This window comes from Arachis hypogaea, chromosome 17 (assembly GCF_003086295.3).
Source record: "Arachis hypogaea cultivar Tifrunner chromosome 17, arahy.Tifrunner.gnm2.J5K5, whole genome shotgun sequence".
NCBI lineage: Eukaryota > Viridiplantae > Streptophyta > Magnoliopsida > Fabales > Fabaceae > Arachis > Arachis hypogaea.
The window spans coordinates 2,462,361-2,485,110 of NC_092052.1; the positions used below are offsets into that span (position 1 = coordinate 2,462,361).

The 22,750-nt window shown below is 36.9% G+C and overlaps 4 protein-coding genes across 9 annotated transcripts; all 4 read right to left on the reverse strand.

The window, feature by feature from the left end:
• Positions 1-1,383: 1,383 nt before the first annotated feature.
• LOC112762466 (grpE protein homolog 2, mitochondrial) lies at positions 1,384-4,416 on the reverse strand. Of its 4 annotated transcripts, none has more exons than XM_029294330.2 (6): positions 4,067-4,411; positions 3,245-3,458; positions 2,970-3,166; positions 2,712-2,879; positions 2,063-2,191; positions 1,384-1,800 (listed from the first exon to the last, which is right to left on the reverse strand). In XM_029294330.2, exons 1-6 carry the CDS (start codon positions 4,208-4,210, stop codon positions 1,711-1,713), a joined length of 942 nt encoding a protein of 313 aa, XP_029150163.1. In that variant the 5' UTR covers positions 4,211-4,411; the 3' UTR covers positions 1,384-1,710. The 4 variants fall into 4 exon arrangements, with proteins under 4 accessions (XP_029150163.1, XP_072079244.1, XP_072079242.1 ...); XM_072223143.1 differs by having other exon boundaries at positions 3,245-3,449; positions 4,067-4,359; XM_072223141.1 differs by having other exon boundaries at positions 2,970-3,458; positions 4,067-4,416.
• Positions 4,417-4,928: 512 nt separating this feature from the next.
• LOC112762464 (EH domain-containing protein 1) lies at positions 4,929-8,210 on the reverse strand. The gene is made up of 10 exons (XM_025808302.3): positions 7,886-8,210; positions 7,452-7,565; positions 7,192-7,294; positions 7,049-7,098; positions 6,676-6,804; positions 6,341-6,592; positions 6,157-6,236; positions 5,749-5,875; positions 5,449-5,592; positions 4,929-5,364 (listed from the first exon to the last, which is right to left on the reverse strand). Exons 1-10 carry the CDS (start codon positions 8,027-8,029, stop codon positions 5,179-5,181), a joined length of 1,329 nt encoding a protein of 442 aa, XP_025664087.1. The 5' UTR covers positions 8,030-8,210; the 3' UTR covers positions 4,929-5,178.
• Positions 8,211-8,803: 593 nt separating this feature from the next.
• On the reverse strand, positions 8,804-11,232 carry LOC112762467 (uncharacterized protein At4g26485-like). 2 transcript variants are annotated; one of them, XM_072223144.1, is made up of 4 exons: positions 11,102-11,232; positions 9,750-9,849; positions 9,460-9,658; positions 8,804-9,377 (listed from the first exon to the last, which is right to left on the reverse strand). In XM_072223144.1, the coding sequence occupies exons 1-4, from the start codon at positions 11,102-11,104 to the stop codon at positions 9,086-9,088; spliced, it is 594 nt and encodes a 197-aa protein (XP_072079245.1). In that variant the 5' UTR covers positions 11,105-11,232; the 3' UTR covers positions 8,804-9,085. The 2 variants fall into 2 exon arrangements, with proteins under 2 accessions (XP_072079245.1, XP_025664090.1); XM_025808305.3 differs by lacking the exon at positions 11,102-11,232 and having other exon boundaries at positions 9,750-10,017.
• LOC112762463 (EH domain-containing protein 1) lies at positions 11,198-15,701 on the reverse strand. 2 transcript variants are annotated; one of them, XM_025808301.3, is made up of 16 exons: positions 15,149-15,701; positions 14,941-15,020; positions 14,637-14,705; positions 14,504-14,561; positions 14,311-14,366; positions 14,181-14,217; positions 14,011-14,075; positions 13,714-13,827; positions 13,448-13,550; positions 13,275-13,324; positions 12,874-13,002; positions 12,540-12,791; positions 12,364-12,443; positions 11,983-12,109; positions 11,689-11,832; positions 11,198-11,610 (listed from the first exon to the last, which is right to left on the reverse strand). In XM_025808301.3, the coding sequence occupies exons 1-16, from the start codon at positions 15,231-15,233 to the stop codon at positions 11,425-11,427; spliced, it is 1,635 nt and encodes a 544-aa protein (XP_025664086.1). In that variant the 5' UTR covers positions 15,234-15,701; the 3' UTR covers positions 11,198-11,424. The 2 variants fall into 2 exon arrangements, with proteins under 2 accessions (XP_025664086.1, XP_025664085.1); XM_025808300.3 differs by having other exon boundaries at positions 14,011-14,090.
• Positions 15,702-22,750: the final 7,049 nt, after the last annotated feature.

Consider the following 22,750-nt stretch of genomic DNA (forward strand, 5'->3'; position numbering starts at 1 on the left):
GATATTTATAAATTATTAATAAGATACTTAAAATCTATTTTAATTTCATATTATTGCATACAACCAATATATTAAACAATGTGTTAGCAAATGAGTTATAGCTAAAATGGCATAGTCTCCCCATACTCAATTAAGAGGTTGCGAGTTCGAGTCTCCTATCTTTAGTAAAAAAAAAAAAACGTGTTAATAATAAAACATAGAAATTATCACTTAAAGTGGGAAAATTCTAAATACATCATCGATAAATTAACTACTTTTTAGGAGTGTTTGCAATGTGGTTTGGATAGGATAATTTTAGAAAAAAAATCCGATCCCATCTAATTTCAAGCGGTTTTGGTTGGATTGGATATGTGGTTTTATAAATTAAAAAAAAATTAAATACATATAACAAATCTCAACATCAAATTTTAAATAATCAACAATAACATAACAATTTCAATAATATCTTAAAAAACCAATCATAACATAACAATAGAAATAAAATTATAGGTTAGTTAAAATAAATAAATAAATAACATTTTGAACAGAAAATATTTATTAAATAATAATAATAATACATGAATAATATAAAAATGTATAACAAATTGAACATGTTATAAATATAATTGTAAATATAATAATAATATTATAGCACATTGTGCAGTTTGGATTAGATTGAATCGGTTATGAAAAGTAGATTTGAAATCCGATCCGATCTAGCGATTTGCAAAAAATATAATCCAAACAAATCCGAATTAGTACGGTTTTAATCAGTTTTCAGTTTGAATTGAATGAACGGTTTAATTTGAATCGGTTTGAATTTGAACACCCTCCTTCTTTTATGGTCCAATAAACATTACTTTATGAAAGGATTTTGCTATTTTGTAGCTAAGGGCAAAATCCTAGATTTTGCTATTTTAGTTATTATAAAAAAAAAAACTAGTTATTCTTTTTTTGTAAATAAAATAAGTCTAACAAAATATTCAAATCTGAAAAAGTATTGAAAATAATAAAATAAAATCGTTGAAAGGCAACTAGAAAATTTTAGATGTTTGCTCTCAAATCTTAAGTTTGATCCAAGGAGTTAAATATGTTTGTAGAAGGAAATTAAATACGCAATTATTCTCAAATTACAAATTATATTATCAGAACAATATTCTTAGATTATCTAAAGACAGATTTATCTTCGTATAAAATTCTTACTCTACATTTGATTACAATAACTCATTTATGTCCTTTTCTTTAATTATATCTTCTCATTTTTCTTCAATTATTTTGTAGTATTCTGTAGTAATCAATTAATGGGAAGGAAAAAATTATTCTTCCTCCTCCATGGTTTATATAGAAATTGTCTTATCTGAAATATGTTAACCAAGTCATGGTATGCTTAATTAGAGGTAGATATGAAAACTATGGTATGAACATACAACTACAAGGGTTGCATCCTCCCACTACCAAGAATTTTACTATAAAGAATCAGTGTAAGCAGCATTGTTACAAACCAAAATCTGATGGTAGCAAACCCATCTTTATGGCATCATTGTCACTCTAAAAAGCTTAGAAGAAAAGAATAGTCCATTGCTCAATGGTAAACAAACTGATCATGATGCTCTGAAAAGATACATATTTGGAAGAAAAATTAGATGATTCCCAATAAGAACTCACTTAGGAATCTCTCTTTTTTTAATCCTATGAGCTCTTACTAGTTACCATGTGTTAATGCCTAGTCTATCATTCAGCTGCATTCTTATCCTCCTCCACAGCTTGGGTTACACCAACTTCGGCCGGGCGAATAACGCGATCATAAAGCTTATATCCTGCCTGCAAATGTATCCATAAGACATGATTTTGAATCATTTCCAAATCACTTAAATAAACTATTGATCAAAGAGCCCTTTTATGGGAATGATTGATAATGATTGAAGTGGGTTACAAATGGCGAGATTGGTCCCTTAGTATTGTCACATTATAACTTGAAAGGGAATTACGAAAAGTAACATGTGATGAGATGAGATTGTTAAGGATTCAATAGTTGGAAAACCGAATCGCAGCCCTTCATAGGACCAAAAGTTATGTAAATTACCTTGAGAACAGCAGCAACGGTGCCTGGAGGCTTGGAGCTGTCAGGAACTTGGAAGATGGCATTGTGCATATTCGGATCAAAGGGCTCATTTGTAGGATCGAACTTTTCAACACCAAACTTTTTAAGTACCTGTAAGCAGAAGCAGTTACTTCAATAAGCTTATAAACTTGAAATAAATTTAGCAGGTTTGATGATGCAGAAAGGTACTGACGTGCATCCCCAAACTCATCATGCCACCTCCATGAAGGCATTTACAACGAGAAGCTTGTACAGAAACTAACGAGAAAATCGTTAAAGAAAATAGTTTTTGAAGTTAAAAGACAAATGCAGCCCCCAAGTCTCAAGGGTACTGTTTGCAGGCGCCTCAGCCACCACCAACCAACGCGAAAGCCTAGAGCCCAGAGCACTGTATCCTAGTGCTCAACAAATCACACTTGCACTCACATTCACACAAAATATTCAACCCACCTTTAATGATGAATACAAGTATATAACAGCAATAGGTGCGAAGATTTTATTTTATTTTTTTGGGTCCCCTTGTTGGGCAGGGAACCTTATCTATGCAAATTACTCCAAATAAAAGATAGAAAACTAGATTAGCTTAGACTACTACAATTATAGAAAATGTGAATAAAGTAGAACATTCTACCTCTGAAAGTTGCTTGTCGGTCATTTCAACACCTTCCAAAAGTGTTTTCAAGAGTTTTACGGATTCGGAGGTGTCATTTGATGCATCAATCTTTGAAAAGCTTTCCTTTACAACAGAGGAAGCTCTTCCCAAGTTGTCCGCAACATCTAGTAAGCTCTTTGCGAAATTCTGAAACAAATTTAAACCATTCAGCTTACAGTTAATAAAATAAAATAATAAACCACATTATTTAGGACAAAAAAGTTCAAAATTCTAGACCTGTATGGCAAATTTTTTTGAATTCTCTGATTCACGTCTAGTTCTGTCCATGACATTCTCCATCTCTGCATAAGTACGCAGAACTTTATCCTGCATTTTCTCAATCTCTTTGTGCTTCAAATTCAAAAGTTCTTCCTTCTCAGCAACAAGCTTAATTAAATCATCCCTTGATAGATCTTCACTCTCTATATCAGAATCTGAATCAGAAAATGCAACTCGTTTAGAACTTTTTCTCCTCCTTTTGGGGTTTTGAGATTGAGAATCAGAAGCAGAACCTGATTCTTCTCTTTGATCAGCACCTTTGGCTTGTTCACCCTGATCAATTTCCTTCTCATCCACACTTGTTTTGGCAGGGTCATCATTTGTAGAATCTCCCACATTATTTGCCTTTTCCTTTTCGTCAGGTGATGCTGATGAAGAAAATCCAAATCTTGGAGCCAGAGAAGGATTTATTGGTGGATATAACAAATTGGCTTGAACCTGAATCAGCTGGAATATTAGAAAGCAATGTTAAACTTAAATGAATATTTTACACTGCATGGGTTCATTTACTCAAATAAACAGTTTCAACAGAAATAATTGCATCATCTTAGACTTATAGTTTTACAGGGCATAATATAGAATGATAAGTTCAAGCAAATTGTTCTGCTCCCCATAATTTTTTTTTTTTTTAAAGGCTATGTTCATATGCATGTATCAGATTACTGATTCTTTTTTATTCAACACTCTTTCTTCTAAAATTGTCCAAAGGAAAATGATCACACTTTTCAAAATCCTTTTTTTTTTAAACTAAAGCACCTTCTAACATTGAAGAAGCTATATCACAAGCTAGAACTAAAATAGGAATTACAAATCACGAAAAAAATATTAAAAATCTAACAGGAGCTTCAAAGTGCTGAACTTGGATATTCCCACCAAAAAAAAATAATTTCAACAATCCCTATGGAAGAGAAAGAGAATAGAGAACAAGAACACGAGAATATTCGTTAAAATTATTAAAGTCATTAAATTTTCAGCTAAGAGCTAAAACCCTAGCAAAACCCTACAACACAAAAAAGGAAAAAAATCGAATATTTATGATTGAGGCGGGAACCTACCTTGGTTTGCGATTGGGGAAGGAGGGAATGGAAGTGATTGGAGAAGGTTGACAAGTGTTGGGGGTGCCTTTGCGAAGCAGAGAGAAGCGTGGAGCTTCGGGAAATGGTTCTGGAAACACGGTATAGAACCTTGTAGACGAACATCGCTGATAAGAAGAAGAATAAGAGACGAGAAAATTGAGTGAGAAAAGGAGAAAGCTTGAAGCGGAGATCAATGTGAGGGAAGTAGAAGAGTGTTTCTGTGGAAGCTGCTTGTTTCCAGAAGAAAACAGAGAGAATGTGAGCAAAATGATAGCGGCGGAGGAAAAAAAAAAAAAGAAAATTCAATAATTTTCAAACGACGTCGTTCTAAGCTATTTTGTTTGTCTTCTTTGGGTCAACAAAAATTATTTTTGGGCTAATGTTAACAAAGCCATAAGCTTCGGCAAATTAAACAAAGTTTAGATTCGCGATGAATTTATCTTTGCCCAAAATATTGTGAAAAATAAAAAACTACATTATTTTTGAATAAAAAATAATTTTTTGTTGAATATGTGATAATACAAACTTTAGAGAAAATGTAAATTAAACATGAGGCATAAATCAACTTAAGTTAGTTAAGTAGTCAATTCATTTGTTTTTCTAAGTATCAAAAATTTCAATCTTTTTATATGCGCAGCAATCATTTGACTAGTAACAGACTTAATTTAAAGTTTAAATACGAGACGAATTAATCATTACTTTAATGGATTGAAAAATACCTTCGGAAGGAAAAAAAAAAAAAAAAAACTTATGAGACATAGCACAAGTGGTAATTGTTTGACTTCAGTGATCAAACTTTGAAGAAGTGCTTTTAAGAAATTTAAGACAGAACCAACCAAGCTTTAAGTGATTAAATCAATGATTTCTTAGAGGACTACAATGAAGGTTGTCAACTCTTCCATTATTTTCTGACATGGAACTTATTGGCTACTACAAAAATGATTAATAATACAGAACACAGTCTAAACCCCTCCCCCAAAAAAGAATAGAAAATACAAAATAAAGATATCTGATAACATCTACAATATGCTGCAGATATCTTAAACTCCAATCAATGCAATAACTATTTAACTGGCAAAATTGCTCTTAAACTAATCATAGGTATTCTTAAAATTCTTCAAGAGGTTAGGAATGTCATAAGCTAACATATCATCTACTGCTTGTATCATTTTTGGTTTCAATCTCTCAAAATTGTCAATATTGAAACCACTCAATATCTCTCTGAAATGCTCAATGTCTGGGAAGTCCCCAGGAGGTAGATGGAATTCTCTTTGTACCTGTTTTTTCAAAGTTTAAAGTCATATATGAGTTTGTGTGTGAAATGCATGTGAAACACATCAGATTACATGCTGAATTCCTACCTTTACAAATTCTGAAGCCAAATTATCAATAAGCCTTTCCTGAGCTTTAGCTTTGCCCATCAAAACCGGCATCTCATTTTTAAGATGACTGATAATGCAAGCATGTATCTTGGCAGCTCGTGCCCGTTTTACAAATTCATTGATCTACAGTTAGTCAATACACACAAACAAAATTGTTATTATTATTTATTAGAACACCACTAGCAATTCTGGGAATATCATTATGCATGAACATATGAGTGGTCTGATTTTAATGGAAAAATATAACTGAGATAAACAAAATAATAACACGGAACTCACTCTTCGATCACAGGCCATCTTTGGTATATCTTTTAGGTCTGAAAGAAGGTCATCTTGTTCTTTTTCAAAGAGCTCCCTACCGATTGGACCACCGGCAGCATCATTTACAGGCTTATCAATGAAGGAGCTGACAGAATAAAGTATTTCAGCACAAAACAGCACATGGCAATATAATGATCAAGGAAAAGAACTCGGTTATATCATTTCTAAATTGTATAGTACATGATACAAAAGACAAAAGGTGGGAAAAAATTGAAAATAAACAAGTTTTCTTCAAATAAAGCAAACAATAGCCAGAACCATATAGTTTCAGAAATAAAGTGTCTCTCTAACTCTGCAAGTGAAAGAAAACACTTAAAGTGATGACAGTTTATTAGAATCTAGAAATACATTTATAAAGTGACCTACCCAATATACACACGTGTGACTTCAGGTGTATTCAGCACCTTCCCAAGTGACCACATTAATGCTCCATAAACCCTCATTAACTGCAAATAAGACCAAAAATAGGTTAGGTTGCACCTTACCAATTACCATGTTGCAGTATATTTAATAAATAAACAAATGGCAGTTTAACTATACATGCTCTTACTTGTTGAGTATCAACTTGGTCTGCCTTGTTCAAAACGACTCGAACTTTGTCATCATGCCCACGTAAGGATGAGATCACACGCTTGAACTCATCACTAATATCAAGTTTGTGAGGATCAAACAGGAGAAGTATCAAATCACATTTGGCAGCAAACCAAGATGTTACACCGGTAAAATCATACGAGCGTTGTGTTCGTTGCTTTTCTCCAGATAGAACTCCAGGACTATCCACAAGTGTAATCTGGTCTAGTAGCTTTGGATGTTTGCATAAAAGAGTAAGTCCAAATACCATAGGAAAATCTGATAAACTGCTTCAATGGCTCTAGCGCAACCTACCGGATGAGGCATCTGAGCACACTCAAACTTTGACAAAAATGCCGTGCCAAAACTTGTAAGACCACTAAATGGCATGTCTGCTTGGACAGCAACAGTATTTCCAGGAATGGTTCTCTCGTCAGGCCCAGACTGTCTTAAAAGTTATGCATTAGTAAGCTTTTTCCTATTTACCACGAAATAGGTAGATTATTGGATGTTTCACAGATACCAATAATTCAAATCATTAAAACTTAGCACTAATTCTAGAGTACAAAGTACTAACTCCACTATAAAGTTTTACACCTTATACGGATAACTAGAAATCAAATTGATTACTAATTTGAAACAAAGAAAATCTTGATGTCAATACAGTTGTGGGAAGTTTGGCATGTACCATGATAGCAACAAACCGATCAGTTGTAGGCTCAGGTCCAATATGGGCTCCTGCAATAATGAGAAACCAAACGTTATCAAATAAATTTCCATAAGAGAGATTAGCAATCTTATATGTATACACGAATACACAAAACCACTTGCCTGGATAATTACTTTTAAGGAGATGTTTGATAAATGTTGTTTTACCAGTTGAGTATTGACCCAAAAGCATAACCATTGGCTTGGCTTCAAAATCACTATTTGTCTAGTGTGTGTAAAAATTTCCAGGTCAATAAATTGTGCATAGCCATAGAAAAAAGACAAACATAAAAAAATGAATACAGTGAACAGCTAAAGTTGACAGTGAATCTAGATTGGGAAGTCAATTTTTCAAAGGACAAAAAATAGAGGAACTTACTGACCAGTAATGGGAATACAAAATCATTAAAACGATATGTAACTTCTAATGGCTTCAATTTCTGGATGTAGAGTTTCTTCAAGCCATCAATTATTGAGGTCACAGAGGAAGGTGAAACCTGTACAATGTGGATTATGGGAATCAATTCATGTAACAATATTAATATAAAAAAAACATATTAGATTAGAAAAAATACATGACAAAAAATGCAAAATTTGTTAGTCTATAAAAGGAGCAAACAAGATTAGAATCGCATTTCAAGTGTGAGAAATCAAATTAGTAATAGTCCTGCCTAAATATATTAGATATACGAAACCAACACATACTAAAGCTGTTAAATTTCGTTAAAAGTCGTCAAATTTTCTGCTAACAGCTAAAACCCTACAACACAAAAGGGGCAGAAAAATCGAATATTTATGATGGAAGTGGAACCATTACCTCGCTCTGCGATTGGGAAAGTAGGGATTGGAAGTGATCGGAGAAGGTGGATAAGTGTTGGGACCTCAGCGAAGCAGAGAGAAGCGTTGAGCTTCGAGAAATGGTTTTGGACACGTGGCGGGATAAAACCATGTGCACGAACATTGCTGCGATGGCGAAGAAGAAGAAGAAGAAGAAGGGAACTGAATGGGAAAAAGGGAGAATATTCTTTGTAATGGAGATCAATGTTGCTGCATTGAATATTTGTTGTCCATTGAAGTATTCACCTCAGAAACACACAGAAAGTGAGGGAAAAATGGAAAATGTTGAGGAACAAAACCAAAATGCAAACGACATCGTTTTCAACTGATTATAACAATTTTAGGTTAAACAAAAAAAACTAACGTTGTTAAAAAATGCGTTTAAGTAAATAATTATACTGTCTAAGTTTATAATTTCTGCTTTATTTATCTAATATTTAAATATTTTCAATTACTATTCTAAAATTCATGTGTCTAATTAAAATTGTAAAACAAAAAAAAAGGTAATTACACCAATGAATATGTCAAAAACATTCTTATAATAATTTTTGTTTAAGAAATGTGACTTATTTATTTAGCCACACTTTAAATAAAAATAACACTTTTATAACATACAAAAATTAAGTCTCATAACTTATAATCTAATAATTAAAATAAAATATTTTCACATGATAACAATCATAAAATCTACGTTGGAGTAGCCAAACAAAAAAAACATGTATTTATTGCTAGCACACATGCAAGATTTGAAGATCATTTGAGATAGGTTTCACGCGCAATGAGAAGATGAATCCATTCACATGTTTGGATGGAAGTATAGTATTCAGATGAGTAAATTAAATCGAAGTAAAAGTTTTATAAAATTAGTTAACTTATTTAAAATCGTAATAACAACACATTTTTAGAGTGAAATTAAAATTCTAATTACTATATCATTATAGCTAATAATATCATCAACCATGTACAATAATGTCCCAAAACAAAGGAAAATACTCTCTACTCGGTATTTTCCTTTCACAAAACAAAACATGTACTAGGTATTTTCACAAAACAAAACAAAATACTATACTAGGTATTTTAACAAAACATGTACAACTGTGATGGTATTTAAGTCCGTGTCTACGCAGGTTCAGATAAAAAAATTTTATTTTTAACACGGTTAAGACACAGCAGACACAAGTTAGCAATCTACAATAATGTGTGATATACAGAATTTGAAGGTGCTGCATTGACCAACAGGAAAGCTGTCGTCGCATCTATTTCCATGACCTCTCTTGTTAATGTAACCTGGATAATCAAATATTCCAAAAGGTACTTCTTCTACCAATGACAACTTAGCTTCCTTTGCTAGCTTCACTATTCCCCAGTAAGAAAAAGGGGATGCTGTCTTGTGTGTAACATGAACTTCTCCATATTCCTTTAACATCTTCCTAGCACTCTTCAAGAACCCTCTTACAACCTCCTGGTGCAGCCTGAAATAATAGTAGTACCACACTTTGTTAACTCAATCAAGCAACCTTGTGAATTGTTTTATTTGTAGTTGAACTAACTTACATAATTTGCAGCAACTGACTCTCTTTTCCATAAAATCCAGCATGGGGAAAATTGAAGACTATTCGGTCAAATAACTTGTTCTCTAAGAGTGGGTGATGGTTCATTATGTGGCCATCTACTTCATGCACAAGAGTACACCCAAGATTCTTCAACTCATCCAAGTTTCTTGAAGCTCTAGAGTATTTTCTCACTAGTGACTCTAATTAAAGAAAAAGAGTTGGAACGAATACAAAAACATCTTAGGATGGAATTGATGAATGAATATGCTAACAAAAGCGTAGTTTGTGTACCTTTGGAGTCAAGGGAAGTGGCAACGATGTTTGAAGCTGAACCAAATGCAGTCGCCAAACTAAGTGCAAATGAGAAGTCCCCCTCTCCAACAAGAAGTATCTGATGACAACTGCTATAGTGCTTAATTCTTTTTACTTCCATTTTACATTTTACTAGTCATGCATTCAAATGATACCATAAACTAGATTGTAACTAGTTGTCCAAATACTGATACTAATGCTAGCAATATATATATATATATATAGTCCGCATTGATTAGCTTACTCATCCATTTTCCGAGAAAGTTTAATTATGGAGAGGCAATTGCTTAATTACTGAGTTTTTCTATGGATAAGATATGTTATTCTCATTAATGGCATTGCACAAATCACAATTGAGCCTTTCAGTTGCTCGTTACATCGCTGGCCAATGAAATTATAATTTTTTTTTGTTGCTCACGTATTCTCTCTCCAGAAAAATTATAACCTTAAATGTATTATACCAAACATTTATTTACAGGCAGACAAACACATTAAAATATAAAATTATATTTAACAAATAAGAAGATCCATGTGGTATGGTTCATCTCTACTTTTTGTTCATCCATCACAAAAGATAGCTACTGTAGCTACGTGGAGAAGGATGCAGAAGTGGAGTAGAAAGAGCTGTCAAGGATCAAGTATTCATCAAGGGTCAGAAATCCTTCTTGGAAACCAAGTCAAGATGGAAGGCTCATATTGATGAAACTTAAAGAAAATGGATAAGAGAGAGGTAATTGCATATTGGTGTCTGTAATCAAGATGATTATAGTGAAATTCCATCATTGTTGTGATGGAGACTAGATGTAAGCTGCATTGCACTTTGCTGAACCATGGTGTGATTCTCTCTTAAATTATCTCCTGACTGGTTACGAGACAAAAAGAAAATGTCTCTTGACTAGATACGAGACAAAAAGAAGAAAAATCTCTTGAAGTCATTTCAAAGGGTAGAAAATAACACTCAGCAAAAAATGGGTTAAAATTCAACCCCCTTCTCTTAGCCACTGATTACTATCATAGTGTGTAGATATTAACAACGAACACAACTTACTTTTTTATTTTTTCTTTCATTTTTTCTATCAATTTTTTATTATTATATTTTTCTTCCTAAAATTTTTATATGAAAAAATGTTAGTAAATTAAAGTTTTATAATTTATTTTTTTATGTTTAAAATATCACTAATCAAAATACAAGAACATTAATTTTTGTAACTCTATCTTTTGCGTCATGTTTTCAGAAACCTATCTTATCCTGTATTCGTGATTAAATGCAGTTATTTGCTTTATTTTAAAGTCCATAGTTTGAAATAATGAGTATAGGAAATGAAAGTTACCATAGTTAATTTTTCCGGAAAAAAATGCTCCTAGTCCTTATTCTTCGTGTATATCCATACCTCACAATAAAAAATTAAAAATTCAACAAATATAAATGAAAAAATAAAACTGTCGCATTGACAGCTTTTTTTTCTTCAACTTTTTGAACTTATTCACGAAAACAAAATGATAAAGAATACAGTAAGAAAGTTAACGAAAAAAAAAAAAGGCACGTTACATAAAAAATGGCATGATACATGGTATACAGAGTCTGCTACAAATGCCTAAACTCCAATAAACTACTGATTATTTAATTATTTAACAGGCTCAATTGCTCGTAAAACTAATCATATGGATTCCTAAAATTTTTCAAGAGGTTTGGAATGTCATAACCTAACATGTCATCTACTGCCTGTATCATTTTTGGTTTCAATTTCTCAAACTTGTCAAAATTATAACCACTTAGAGTCTCTCTGAAATGTTCAACATCTGGGAAGTCTCCAGGAGGTAGATGAAACTCCCTTTGTACCTGTTTCAAATTTTACAGTCACTTATGTGCTGATGCACATTACCATTGTTATGAAAGAGACATATGCAGAAATCCTACCTTTCCAAATGCTGCAGCCAGATTATCAATAAGCTTTTGCTGAGCTTTAGCTTTGCCCATCATAGCAGGCATCTCCTTTTTAAGATGACTGATAATGTAAGCATGTATCTTGGCAGCTCGTGCCCGTTTTACAAATTCGTTGATCTACATAAACACAAACAATATTTTATTATTTATACGAAGCAGCAACTTCAACAAACAAAACACACCTAGCAGAGTAGCAGCAATTGACAAAACATTGGTTAAATACTAAAATATAATAAAGAAAAAGCAAAGTTAGATGGATGAACTCACTCTTCGATCACAGGCCTTCTTTGGTATATCTTTTAGGTCTGAAAGAAGGTCCTCTTGTTCTTTTTCAAAGAGTTCCTTACCGATTGGACCACTGACAGCATCATTTATGGGTTTATCGTTGAAGGAGCTGACAGAATAAAGTAATTAAGCACAAACAGCACATGGCAATCTCATGATCAAGAAAAATAACTCAGTGATCAAGTCTAAATTGCATAGTACATGATAAAAGGTGGAAAAAGAATGAAAGATAAACAAGTCTTCCTCCAATAGAACAAACATAGCCAAAACCATGTGATTGTAGAAACAAAGTGTCTCTATCTCAACAAGTGAAACACTTAAGTTATGGCAATTGTTTAGAGATACACGTATAGAGTAACCAACCCGATATACACACGCATGACTTCAGGTGTATTCAGCACCTTCCCAAGTGACCACATCAATGCTCCATAAACTCTCATTAGCTGCAAATAAGCGCAAATAGTGGTTAGGTTTCCCCTTAACTTGTTGGGTCAATTTAATGAGTAAACAGATGGCAGTTTAACTATACATGCTCTTACTTGTTGAGTATCAACTTGGTCTGCCTTGTTCAAAACTACTCGAATTTTGTCATCATGCCCACGCAAGGATGAGATCACACGCTTGAATTCATCACTAATATCAAGCTTGTGAGGATCAAACAGGAGGAGTATCAAATCACATTTGGCAGCAAACCAAGATGTTACACCTGTAAAATCATATGCCCGTTGTGTTCGTTGCTTTTCTCCGGATAAAACTCCGGGACTGTCCACAAATGTAATGTGGTCCAGTAGCTTTGGATGATTGCAAAAAGTATAAGTCCAACTACCAAAGGAAAATCTCTTAAACATTTTCAATGGTTCTAGAGCACCTTACCGGATGAGGCATTTGAGAGCACTCAAATTTTGACAAAAATGCGGTGCCAAAACTTGTAAGACCACTAAATGGCATGTCTGCTTGGACAGCAACAGTATTTCCAGGAATGCTTCTCTCGTCAGGTCCAGACTGTACAATAGTACTATTTGCTAGTTAAAATTAAAGCGGTAGTAATTTATTTCCCAATTACTTCAAGATAGTTACATTATTAGATGTTCACAGACAACAATGATTCAAATAATCAGAAACTTGGCAGTTATTCTACGATACAAAGTACTAAGTACACTGTAAAGCATTGTACTCAGATAAGTTGAATCTTGTTGGTAAAATCATATTGATTAGTTAATTCAAACTAAGAAAATCTTGATGGTAACAGAATAATTGGACAATTTGGCTCGTACCATGACAACAACAAACCGATCAGTTGTAGGCTCCGGTCCAATATGGGCTCCTGCAGTCATGAAAAAACAAGAGAAACGTAGAAACATTATTAAATAAATTTTTGAAACAGATATCATGAGCAATTCCATACATATCGAGGACACACAAACCCTCAAAGCAGAGAATCACTTGCCTGGATAACTACTTTTAAGTAGATGTTTGATAAATGTTGTTTTACCAGTTGAGTATTGACCCAAAAGCATAACCATTGGCTTTGCTTCAAAGTCACTATTTGTCTGAGTGTGAAAAAAAATTCCAATCAATAATAAATTAGCAATTTTGTATTACTTAAAAAACACTAACATTAATAGAAAAGAATGCAAACTAAAAAATGTATTTAATCGAATAACTAAAAGTTGACACAAATCTTCCAAAGTACAAAAACACTAAATTACTGACCAGTAATGGGGATACAAAATCATTAAAACGATAAGTAGCTTCTAATGGCCTCAACTTCTGGATGTAGAGTTTCTTCAAGCCATCAATTATTGAGGTCACGGAGGAAAGTGAAACCTGTAGGCATGTATTTGGAGGAAGGGGGGAATTAATAACAAGTAAGAATGTATTGACAATATATAAGAACTGAAAATAGCAAAGAAGCAGCAAAACCGAAAGTAAAAAGAAACTATAGAAATGCCTGTCAATAGTTGAAAAATGAAATGAATATTCCATATGAAACAGTAACAAAATTGTTACCTTTTTTGTTGACTTCGAAGAGAACCAACTACTTGAAGATGGTGATGGCTGCAATGGAGAACTACCTGCATTATTGCTAACTACTGAAACTGGATTTTCAAGACGAAAGAGGAATATAGAAACCAAAGGAATACAAATACCCATATTCAGTAATAGTGGGAATAAATTACCATTTGAATCAACTTCTTTTTCTTTATGCCTTTTCTTCTGGATAAACAAAACCAAATAGTAAGCAATTTCCCTAAATAAAAGTTAAGATATCAATCACCACAATAATACTAAAAGTTAGAAAATACTTACAGCCATTAATACATCCAAACCATCCATTGTGGGAGGTTTCAAGTTTTTCAGCTCAACTGAAAAGCAGAAGTTCACAATCAACATATGCGGACAGCAACAAGAATTGCCATCATGAAGTCTTCAACTACTAAAAAATATATATATATATTCAAACCAAACAACGGCAAACAAATCTAGAAGTACAAAAACTCACCACCACTAGAAAGAAGATCTTGTGTTATTGGTTGGCCGGATTGTGCCAAAGAAATTAGCTACATTTCAAAAAACGTAAGCACTATAGAAAGAGTTCAACATCACATTCCAACTAAAAAATAACATGAATTCACCTGCATAGCAATGATGAACTCTGCAAAACCAAGATATCCTTGTCGCTTCGAATCCGCAATAGCCCACACCTTCAATTTTGGCAAATTGGAGCACACAAATAAACAATTCAGTTAAAACTTGAGAAGAAATCAACTGTGATACATATCAGCTAAGCACAACTCCTACAAACCACTCAACCATTCATAGCCAGCTAGCATCTATATAATCAGAAGCTAGAGAGTTCAAAACTAATCAAATATAAAGCTGAAACTAACCACTATCATTAGAATCAATAATTGCAATGAAAAACAAAAAATACAAAACCTGCTTAAGATCCTGGCGAGACAAATTGGACATGGCGAAAAACTTGGTGGCATCACTCCCCGTAATGCGGCCATCGCCATCTGAAAATAGAAAAAAAAAAAAAAAACACAGTACAAATTCATCGATTTTTGAACACGAACATCACCACAATCAGCAACACCAAAAAATAAAAATTAAATAAACTAAAATAATTGAAAACTTTGCGTACCTGAATCGGCGTAATTGAACCACTGCTGGTAGATGATCTGGTTCTCTTTGGAGCAGGAACCGATTGGGATCGGGTCGAATTCCATCGATTCGCTGCGTTTGGAACGCCTTTGAAAACGCGACGGTTAAGATCTCGTGTCGTTTACTACTCTTTATAGTTTATACTTGCGTTCGGCAAAGTAGAAACTAGAAAGCGTGACTGTGTTTATTAAACGACGACGATGAACTCCACCAGCGTCGTCGTTTTGGGAGTGGAAACCCGAGTTGGAGGTGAAGCACGCACTATTTTGCTGATTTAACGAACCCTTTTATTTTATTTATTTATTTATTTATTTATTTATTTCATGTGAAGTTATGTGATGGCGCCAAACATTAAGGGGCAAGGTTTTTTCTTATTACTTTAACTACTCCTTGAAGCTTAAGCAAGCTTAACGTTAATGGCAGTTTGTGCCACCTCTTGCTTTTATCTTCTAAGTTCGCTATATTATTTATTATTTTTGACTATTTGAGGATACATGATTTATAATTTTTCTTTCTTTTATTGACTGATATCTACGTTTCTCTATTGCAAGTATCAGAACTAATAACGTGATTACATTTATCTTTATTGATTATGACGTGATTACGTTTATCTATAAAATATTATAATGATACATTTGCCAACCAAAAATTATAGCCAATAAATAGATGGTAATGTTTTAAGTATTATTATTACTGTATATTGTTAGTCAATCAGATAAATTTCGAACTTTAGATATTTGTTAAAGTGAGTAAGTGACTAATGAATTAAATATTAGACTAATTTAAATTGATTATATTATTATTACTGTTATTATTATATATTGTATATATGGTTCCGATCCAGTTTCTTACATAATTAAAAGGTGTAAAATCTTTTTTTTTTATATAGTTGTGTTCATACCCTGACCCAATAATAAGGTCCAGGTCCAAATAAAAGGTCCAATACGAAGGGTTGAGCCTCGCCTAGCACCGACCTTCCTCCTGCGAAGTCGGTTCTTATCATGACTTACCCTAAAGAAGTCGGGGACGAGGATTAACTGGCAGATAATCACTCGTTTAAATGAGTAACTGCCCCTAGAATCTCTCTAACCACTTCCAAGAGCCATATCTTAACCTCCCTAAGATAAAAGGACGGTTATCACCCTAAAAATGTGGCATTACTTCAACGGTGGTTATTGGTTCACCACTATAAATACACTGACACCTCTCAGGTATCTCTAAGTCCCAATACTCTCTAGACCTGCTCACACCCTTGCTGACTTAGGCATCGGAGTGTCTTTGCAGGTACCACCCCCCGCTCGTTCATACTCATAAGTCGGACGGAGGCCCTCAAGGCGTAGACCCGCTCGAAGGCTTCCTTCCTCAGACGATTGGGCCAACCTAGCAAGTCCAGCCCACCATCTCCAGTTACCCCATCGTAACATTGGCGCCGTTGCCGGGGACCCGAGAGATCAACCCGTGATGGCGGACAGATCTCCTGAGGAGGGTCATGTGGAGTCAGATTCCGAACAAGAGAATCTGGACACTGGAGACAATGACGCAAACCTAACCCTCCACCAAGGAACTAACGATCAGCATAGAGAGGGTACTTCCGGAGTCAAAAATCCGAAGGTAAATTCCTCAGAAGGGCGCGAATCGAAAAAGGATGAACCACCCCATGCAACTGAACTTATGGGATTAGTTCATGTCCACCAAAGCCGCCTGGAACAACTGGAACAGGAACGGGAGCGACAAAGAGAAACAGAAAAGAACCTGAAAGAGGAGATGGAACGACGAAAAGAGTTAGAAAAAAAACTCTTGAAGTTGGAATCCTCCCTCAAAAGTCGGAACTCCCGCGACGATCGAGAAGAGTCGCCCCCAGGAGGGGAGGACCCCTTCAGCGAGGACATAATGAAGGCAAAAGTTCCGAGGAACTTCAAAAGCCCCGATATGGACCTCTACGACGGAACCTCAGATCCGAAGCATCACTTAAGAAATTTCAAAAGTCGAATGTATCTGGCTGACGCTTCTGACGCTACGCGATGCAAAGCCTTCCCGACCACTCTGTCGAAAGCAGCAATGAAGTGGTTCGATAGCCTCTCCCCGAGGTCAATCACCAGTTTCGAAGACCTCTCAAGGAAATTCTTGATGAGGTTCTCTATCCAGAAGGACAAAGTAAAACATACACCGAGCCTCCTGGGAATAAAGCAGGAGGTCGGAGAACCCTTACGAGCCTATATGGAAAGGTTCAACAAAGCATGTTTAGAAATCCAAGACCTGCCCACCGAGGCAGTTATTATGGGGTTAGTCAATGGGATTAGAGAAGGCCCTTTCTCACAGTCCATATCAAAAAGGCACCCCGCCTCCTTAAGTGATGTACAGGAAAGAGCTGAGAAGTACATCAACATGGAGGAGAATGCCAGACTGAGAGATTCGAGTTGGCGACCCGGGCATCTTCCCTCAACAAAAGAGAGGGATAGGGAGCCCAAGAAGAAGGAAGAACTCGGTCTCGATAGACCAAGAAAATATCACTCTTATACTCCTCTAAAGGTTTCTATAGTGGATGTATACAGAGAGATTTGTAATATTGAAAGGCTGCCACCTCCCAGGCCTATTAAAAATAAAAAAGGGGGGAACCGTAGCGACTACTGTGAGTACCATAAAATATATGGTCACTCAACAAATGACTGTTACGACCTTAAAAATGTGATAGAAAAGCTAGCTAGAGAAGGCCGGCTTGACAGATATCTCATAGAAAGATCGGACAGCCATGGAAAGAGAAAGCGAGACGATGAGGATAGAAGAGACCCACCACCGCAGACTCCGGAGAGACATATCCATATGATCTCAGGAGGGTTTGTAGGAGGAGGACTCACCAAGTCCTCTCGCATAAGGCATCTCAAGCGAGTCTACCAAGTCGGAAGCGAGTCACCCGACCTTCCAACCATATCATTCACAAAGGAGGATGGGCAAGGAGTAATCCCTGGACACGACGATCCAGTGGTAATAACCATGATCCTAGCAAATGCCCATCTCCACAGAACCCTAGTAGATCAAGGAAGCTCAGCGGACATCCTTTTCAAGCCCGCTTTTGACAAACTAGGGCTAGATGAAAAAGAATTAAGAACCTACCTCGACACCTTGTACGGATTAGGCGACACGCCAATAAGACCACTGGGATTTCTACCCCTTCACACCACTTTTGGAAAAGGGAAAAAATCCAAAACTCTGAGTATAGACTTCATAGTCATCGACGTAGGGTCAGCATATAATGTTTTAATTGGCAGAGCTACCCTTAATCGACTCGGAGCAGTGGTGTCCACTCCCCACCTGTGCATGAAATTCCTGACCTCAGCGGGAATAGCAACGGTGAGGAGAGATCAGAAATTGGCAAGGAAATGCTACAACGAAAGCCTGAACCTAAGGAGAAAAGGCAAAGAAGTTCACACCATAGAGCTCGGCGGTGTAAGGGCCAGGGAAGAGCTGCGACCACAGCCGGGTGGAAAAACCGAAGAAATACAGGTCGGCCAAGAGGAAGGAAAAAATACCAACATAGGAACCAACCTAGGGGAAACCCTAAAACAAGGGTTGACTAAACTCCTAAGAGACAATTCTGACCTCTTTGCCTGGAAAGCCTCCGACATGCCCGGGATAGATCCCGAGCTCATGTCCCACAAGCTCTCGGTATACCCAGGGTCTCGACTTGTACAACAAAGAAGACGCAAGCTCGGCCCGGAACGAGCCCTAGTAGTAGAAGAACAAGTACAGGCACTCTTAGAAGCCGGCTTCATCAGATAAGTCAAATATCCAACATGGCTAGCTAATGTAGTGCTAGTCAAAAAGCAAAATGGCAAATGGAGAATGTGTGTCGACTACACCGACTTAAATAAGGCATGTCCCAAGGACCCTTATCCACTACCAAGTATTGATACCCTAGTAGACTCTAGCTCGGGATATCAATACTTGCCGTTCATGGATGCCTACTCGGGGTATAACCAAATCCCGATGTATGAGCCGGACCAGGAGAAAACATCATTCATCACGCCCAGAGCTAATTTCTGTTACGTGGTCATGCCATTTGGATTGAAAAATGCAGGGGCCACATATCAGAGGCTGATGAACAGGGTGTTCGCTCCTCACCTTGGGAGCCTAATGGAAGTCTACGTCGACGACATGCTGGTAAAAATCAAGGAAGAAGTCAACCTCTTGGCAGACCTCTCGCAAGTCTTCGACACCATAAGGTTACACGGGATGAGACTAAATCCCGCAAAATGTGCCTTCGCGGTAGAAGCTGGAAAATTCCTGGGTTTTATGCTGACACAGAGAGGGATTGAAGCAAATCCCGATAAGTGTAAAGCTATCCTGGAAATGAAGAGCCCGACTTGCAGGTTCTTGGCAGGGTCAGCACTCAAATCCCTTCCACTACTTTCTTTATTAAAAAAGGGATGCCAGTTTGAATGGACTCCAGAATGCGAAGGAGCGTTCCAGGAGTTCAAAAGATTCTTGAGTCAACCACCAATCCTAACCCGACCTCTAGTCGGGGAAGGTCTCGTCCTTTATTTGTCCGTAGCAGACAAGGATGTTGCATCAGCCCTGATAAGGGAGGACGAGGCCGGGCAGCATCCAGTTTACTTCATCAGCAAAGTTCTACAGGCCCCCGAGCTAAGGTATCACAAACTAGAGAAGTTTGCTTACTCCTTAGTAATAGCCTCACGAAGGCTACGACCTTACTTTCAAGCTCATACAATAAGAGTCCGCACGAACCAACCCATGAAGCAAATCCTCCAAAAGACGGATGTTGCTGGGAGAATGATTCAATGGGCAATAGAGCTCTCCGAGTTCGACGTGAGATATGAAACTCGGACGGCAATCAAAGCCCAATGCCTTACCGACTTCATAGTGGAATACGCAGGAGACCAAGAGGAAAAGCCAACCACATGGGAACTCTATGTAGATGGATCCTCAAACAAGACAGGAAGCGGCGCAGGCATAATATTGGTTGACGAAAGGGGAACCCAAATAGAGGTTTCCCTCAAATTTGAATTCCCAGCTTCAAATAATCAGGCAGAATACGAAGCCCTGATCGCTAGATTAAAGCTGGCAGAAGAAGTCGGTGCAACAAAAGTGATGATATACAGCGACTCCCAAGTGGTGACCTCCCAGATAAACGGAGAGTATCAGGCAAAAGATCCAAATATGAAGAGATACTTGGAAAAAACTTTGGAGTACCTCGGGCGCTTTGCGGAAACCGAGGTTAAACACATAACTCGGGATCTCAATAGCAGAGCAGACGCCCTCTCCAAGTTAGCAAGTACCAAGCCAGGAGGGAACAATAGAAGCCTGATCCAGGAAACTCTCCAAGAACCCTCGGTAGTGAAAGCAGAAGGCAAACAAGATGTCCTTGAGGTATCCGGGCTAAACCTCGTATGGATGAATCCTCTGGTCGAATACCTAAAATTTGACGTCTTCCCTAAAGAGGAAAAAGAGGCCAAGAAAATCCGGAGAGAAGCACAACATTACACTTTGGTGAAAAATATCCTTTATAAAAGGGGAATATCGACACCATTGTTGAAGTGCGTACCGACCTCAAGGACCACTGAAGTGCTAGAGGAGGTTCACAATGGGATTTGCGGAAATCATCTCGAAGCAAGGTCGTTAGCCAGGAAGGTCATCCGAGCTGGATTCTACTGGTCGACCTTGCAAAAAGATGCCACCGAGTTTGTGAAAAAGTGTCAGCCATGCCAGATGCATGCAAATTTCCACGTAGCTCCCCCCGAAGAACTCATCAGTATAACTTCTCCATGGCCCTTCGCAAAATGGGGAATGGATTTGCTAGGTCCTTTTCCCCAGGCGCCAGGACAAGTCAAATATTTGATCGTGGGGATAGACTACTTCACAAAGTGGATAGAAGCAGAACCACTGGCTACTATCACAGCTCAAAGAAGTCGGTGGTTCCTCTACAGAAATATCATCACAAGGTATGGAATACCTTATTCCATCACTACAGATAATGGAACCCAGTTCACCGACTCTACCTTCAGAAGCCTGGTGGCCAGTATGAAAATCAAACACCAGTTCACCTCGGTGGAACATCCACAAGCCAATGGACAAGCCGAGGCAGCCAACAAAGTCATACTGGCAGGGCTGAAGAAAAGACTACAAGAAGCAAAGGGAGCCTGGACATAAGAGCTCCCACAAGTGTTGTGGGCTTATCGGACAACGCCACAATCTGCCACTGGAGAAACGCCCTTCTGACTTGTCTATGGGGTAGAAGCTATGATACCAGTAGAAATCAGTGAGCAAAGCCCAATGGTGATTCTTCATGATGAAATCGGAAACATACAGGGGCACAAAGAAGAGCTAGAGTTGCTCCCCGAAGTCCGAGAACAAGCCCAAATAAGAGAAGCAGCACTGAAGCAAAGGATGGCTACCAGATACAACAAGAAAGTCATTCAAAGAAATTTCGCACTAAGTGATTTGGTCTTAATCAGAAACGACATAGGAGTCAACAAGTCAGGGGAAGGAAAACTCGCTGCCAACTGGAAAGGACCCTACAAAGTCAGCGAGGTCTTAGGAAAAGGTTATTATAAGGTGACCGATCTAAGCGGCGCCGAGTTACCAAGATCGTGGCATGCTTGTAATATTAAAAGGTACTATAGTTAAGAGCGAACTCTACTCCCTGATGTACTCTTTTCCCAACTTCACGATTTTTTCCCAAACATTAGAGGGTTTTTTCTGAAGAAGGGTTTTTAATGAGGCATCATAGTAGAGGCTAAGGGGAAAAAATTATTAAAAACCCTTAGTAGCAGTAAAGTACCTTCCCAAATTAATAAAGATCTTTTACAATATCTCTTATAAATTCCTTCTCGTTTATTTTTTCTTCCTACGAAACGCGCCGACTTAAGCTCGACAAAACGTGAAAATCCCATGAACCGACCTAGATGGTCGTCAGGATAAAACGACGAGGTACAAGTCGGTGTAAAGAGGTTATAAAAGTTGATCGTGAGAAACTCGCAAACATTCCGACTTATAAGTCAAAATGAAAAACCGAGTAGAAAAGAAAACGCATCGCAAAAATAACCTAAGTCATAGAACTCAATAAAACAAAGTTGAGTATAAGGAATAACAAAAAAGATATCAAAAAACCTAGGAAAAAGCTTAAAGAATGTCCTAAAGCGAAAAGGCTTAGAAAGACAGACAAGCAAAAGGTTTTCAGAAAAGATTAAAAGGACTTCGAAAAATCAAAATCAGAAAGCATGCACACAAAAAGGTAGCTAAAACCCTTATACCAAAAAAGGGTATTTTTGTTAAATAAAACCCTTATCTAAAAAAGGACAATTATAAATATTTTTGTTTACGGCCATAAAAGGCCTAGGCAAATGTCAACATACCACCACAACAAATATAAAGAGTTTAAAAAAAGAGGGGACCCACAGGCCGGGCCCCCATATAGCCAACAAATTTTTAAAGAGCATCACCACCAGGATTGAAGGGAGTAGATGGATCACCACCAGAGTCGGGAAGAGAAGTCGGAGTGCCATCAGGACCAGGGAGAGAAGTGTCCATAGGAGTCGGAGAAGAGGTGCCGAGAGGTCGGGAGGAA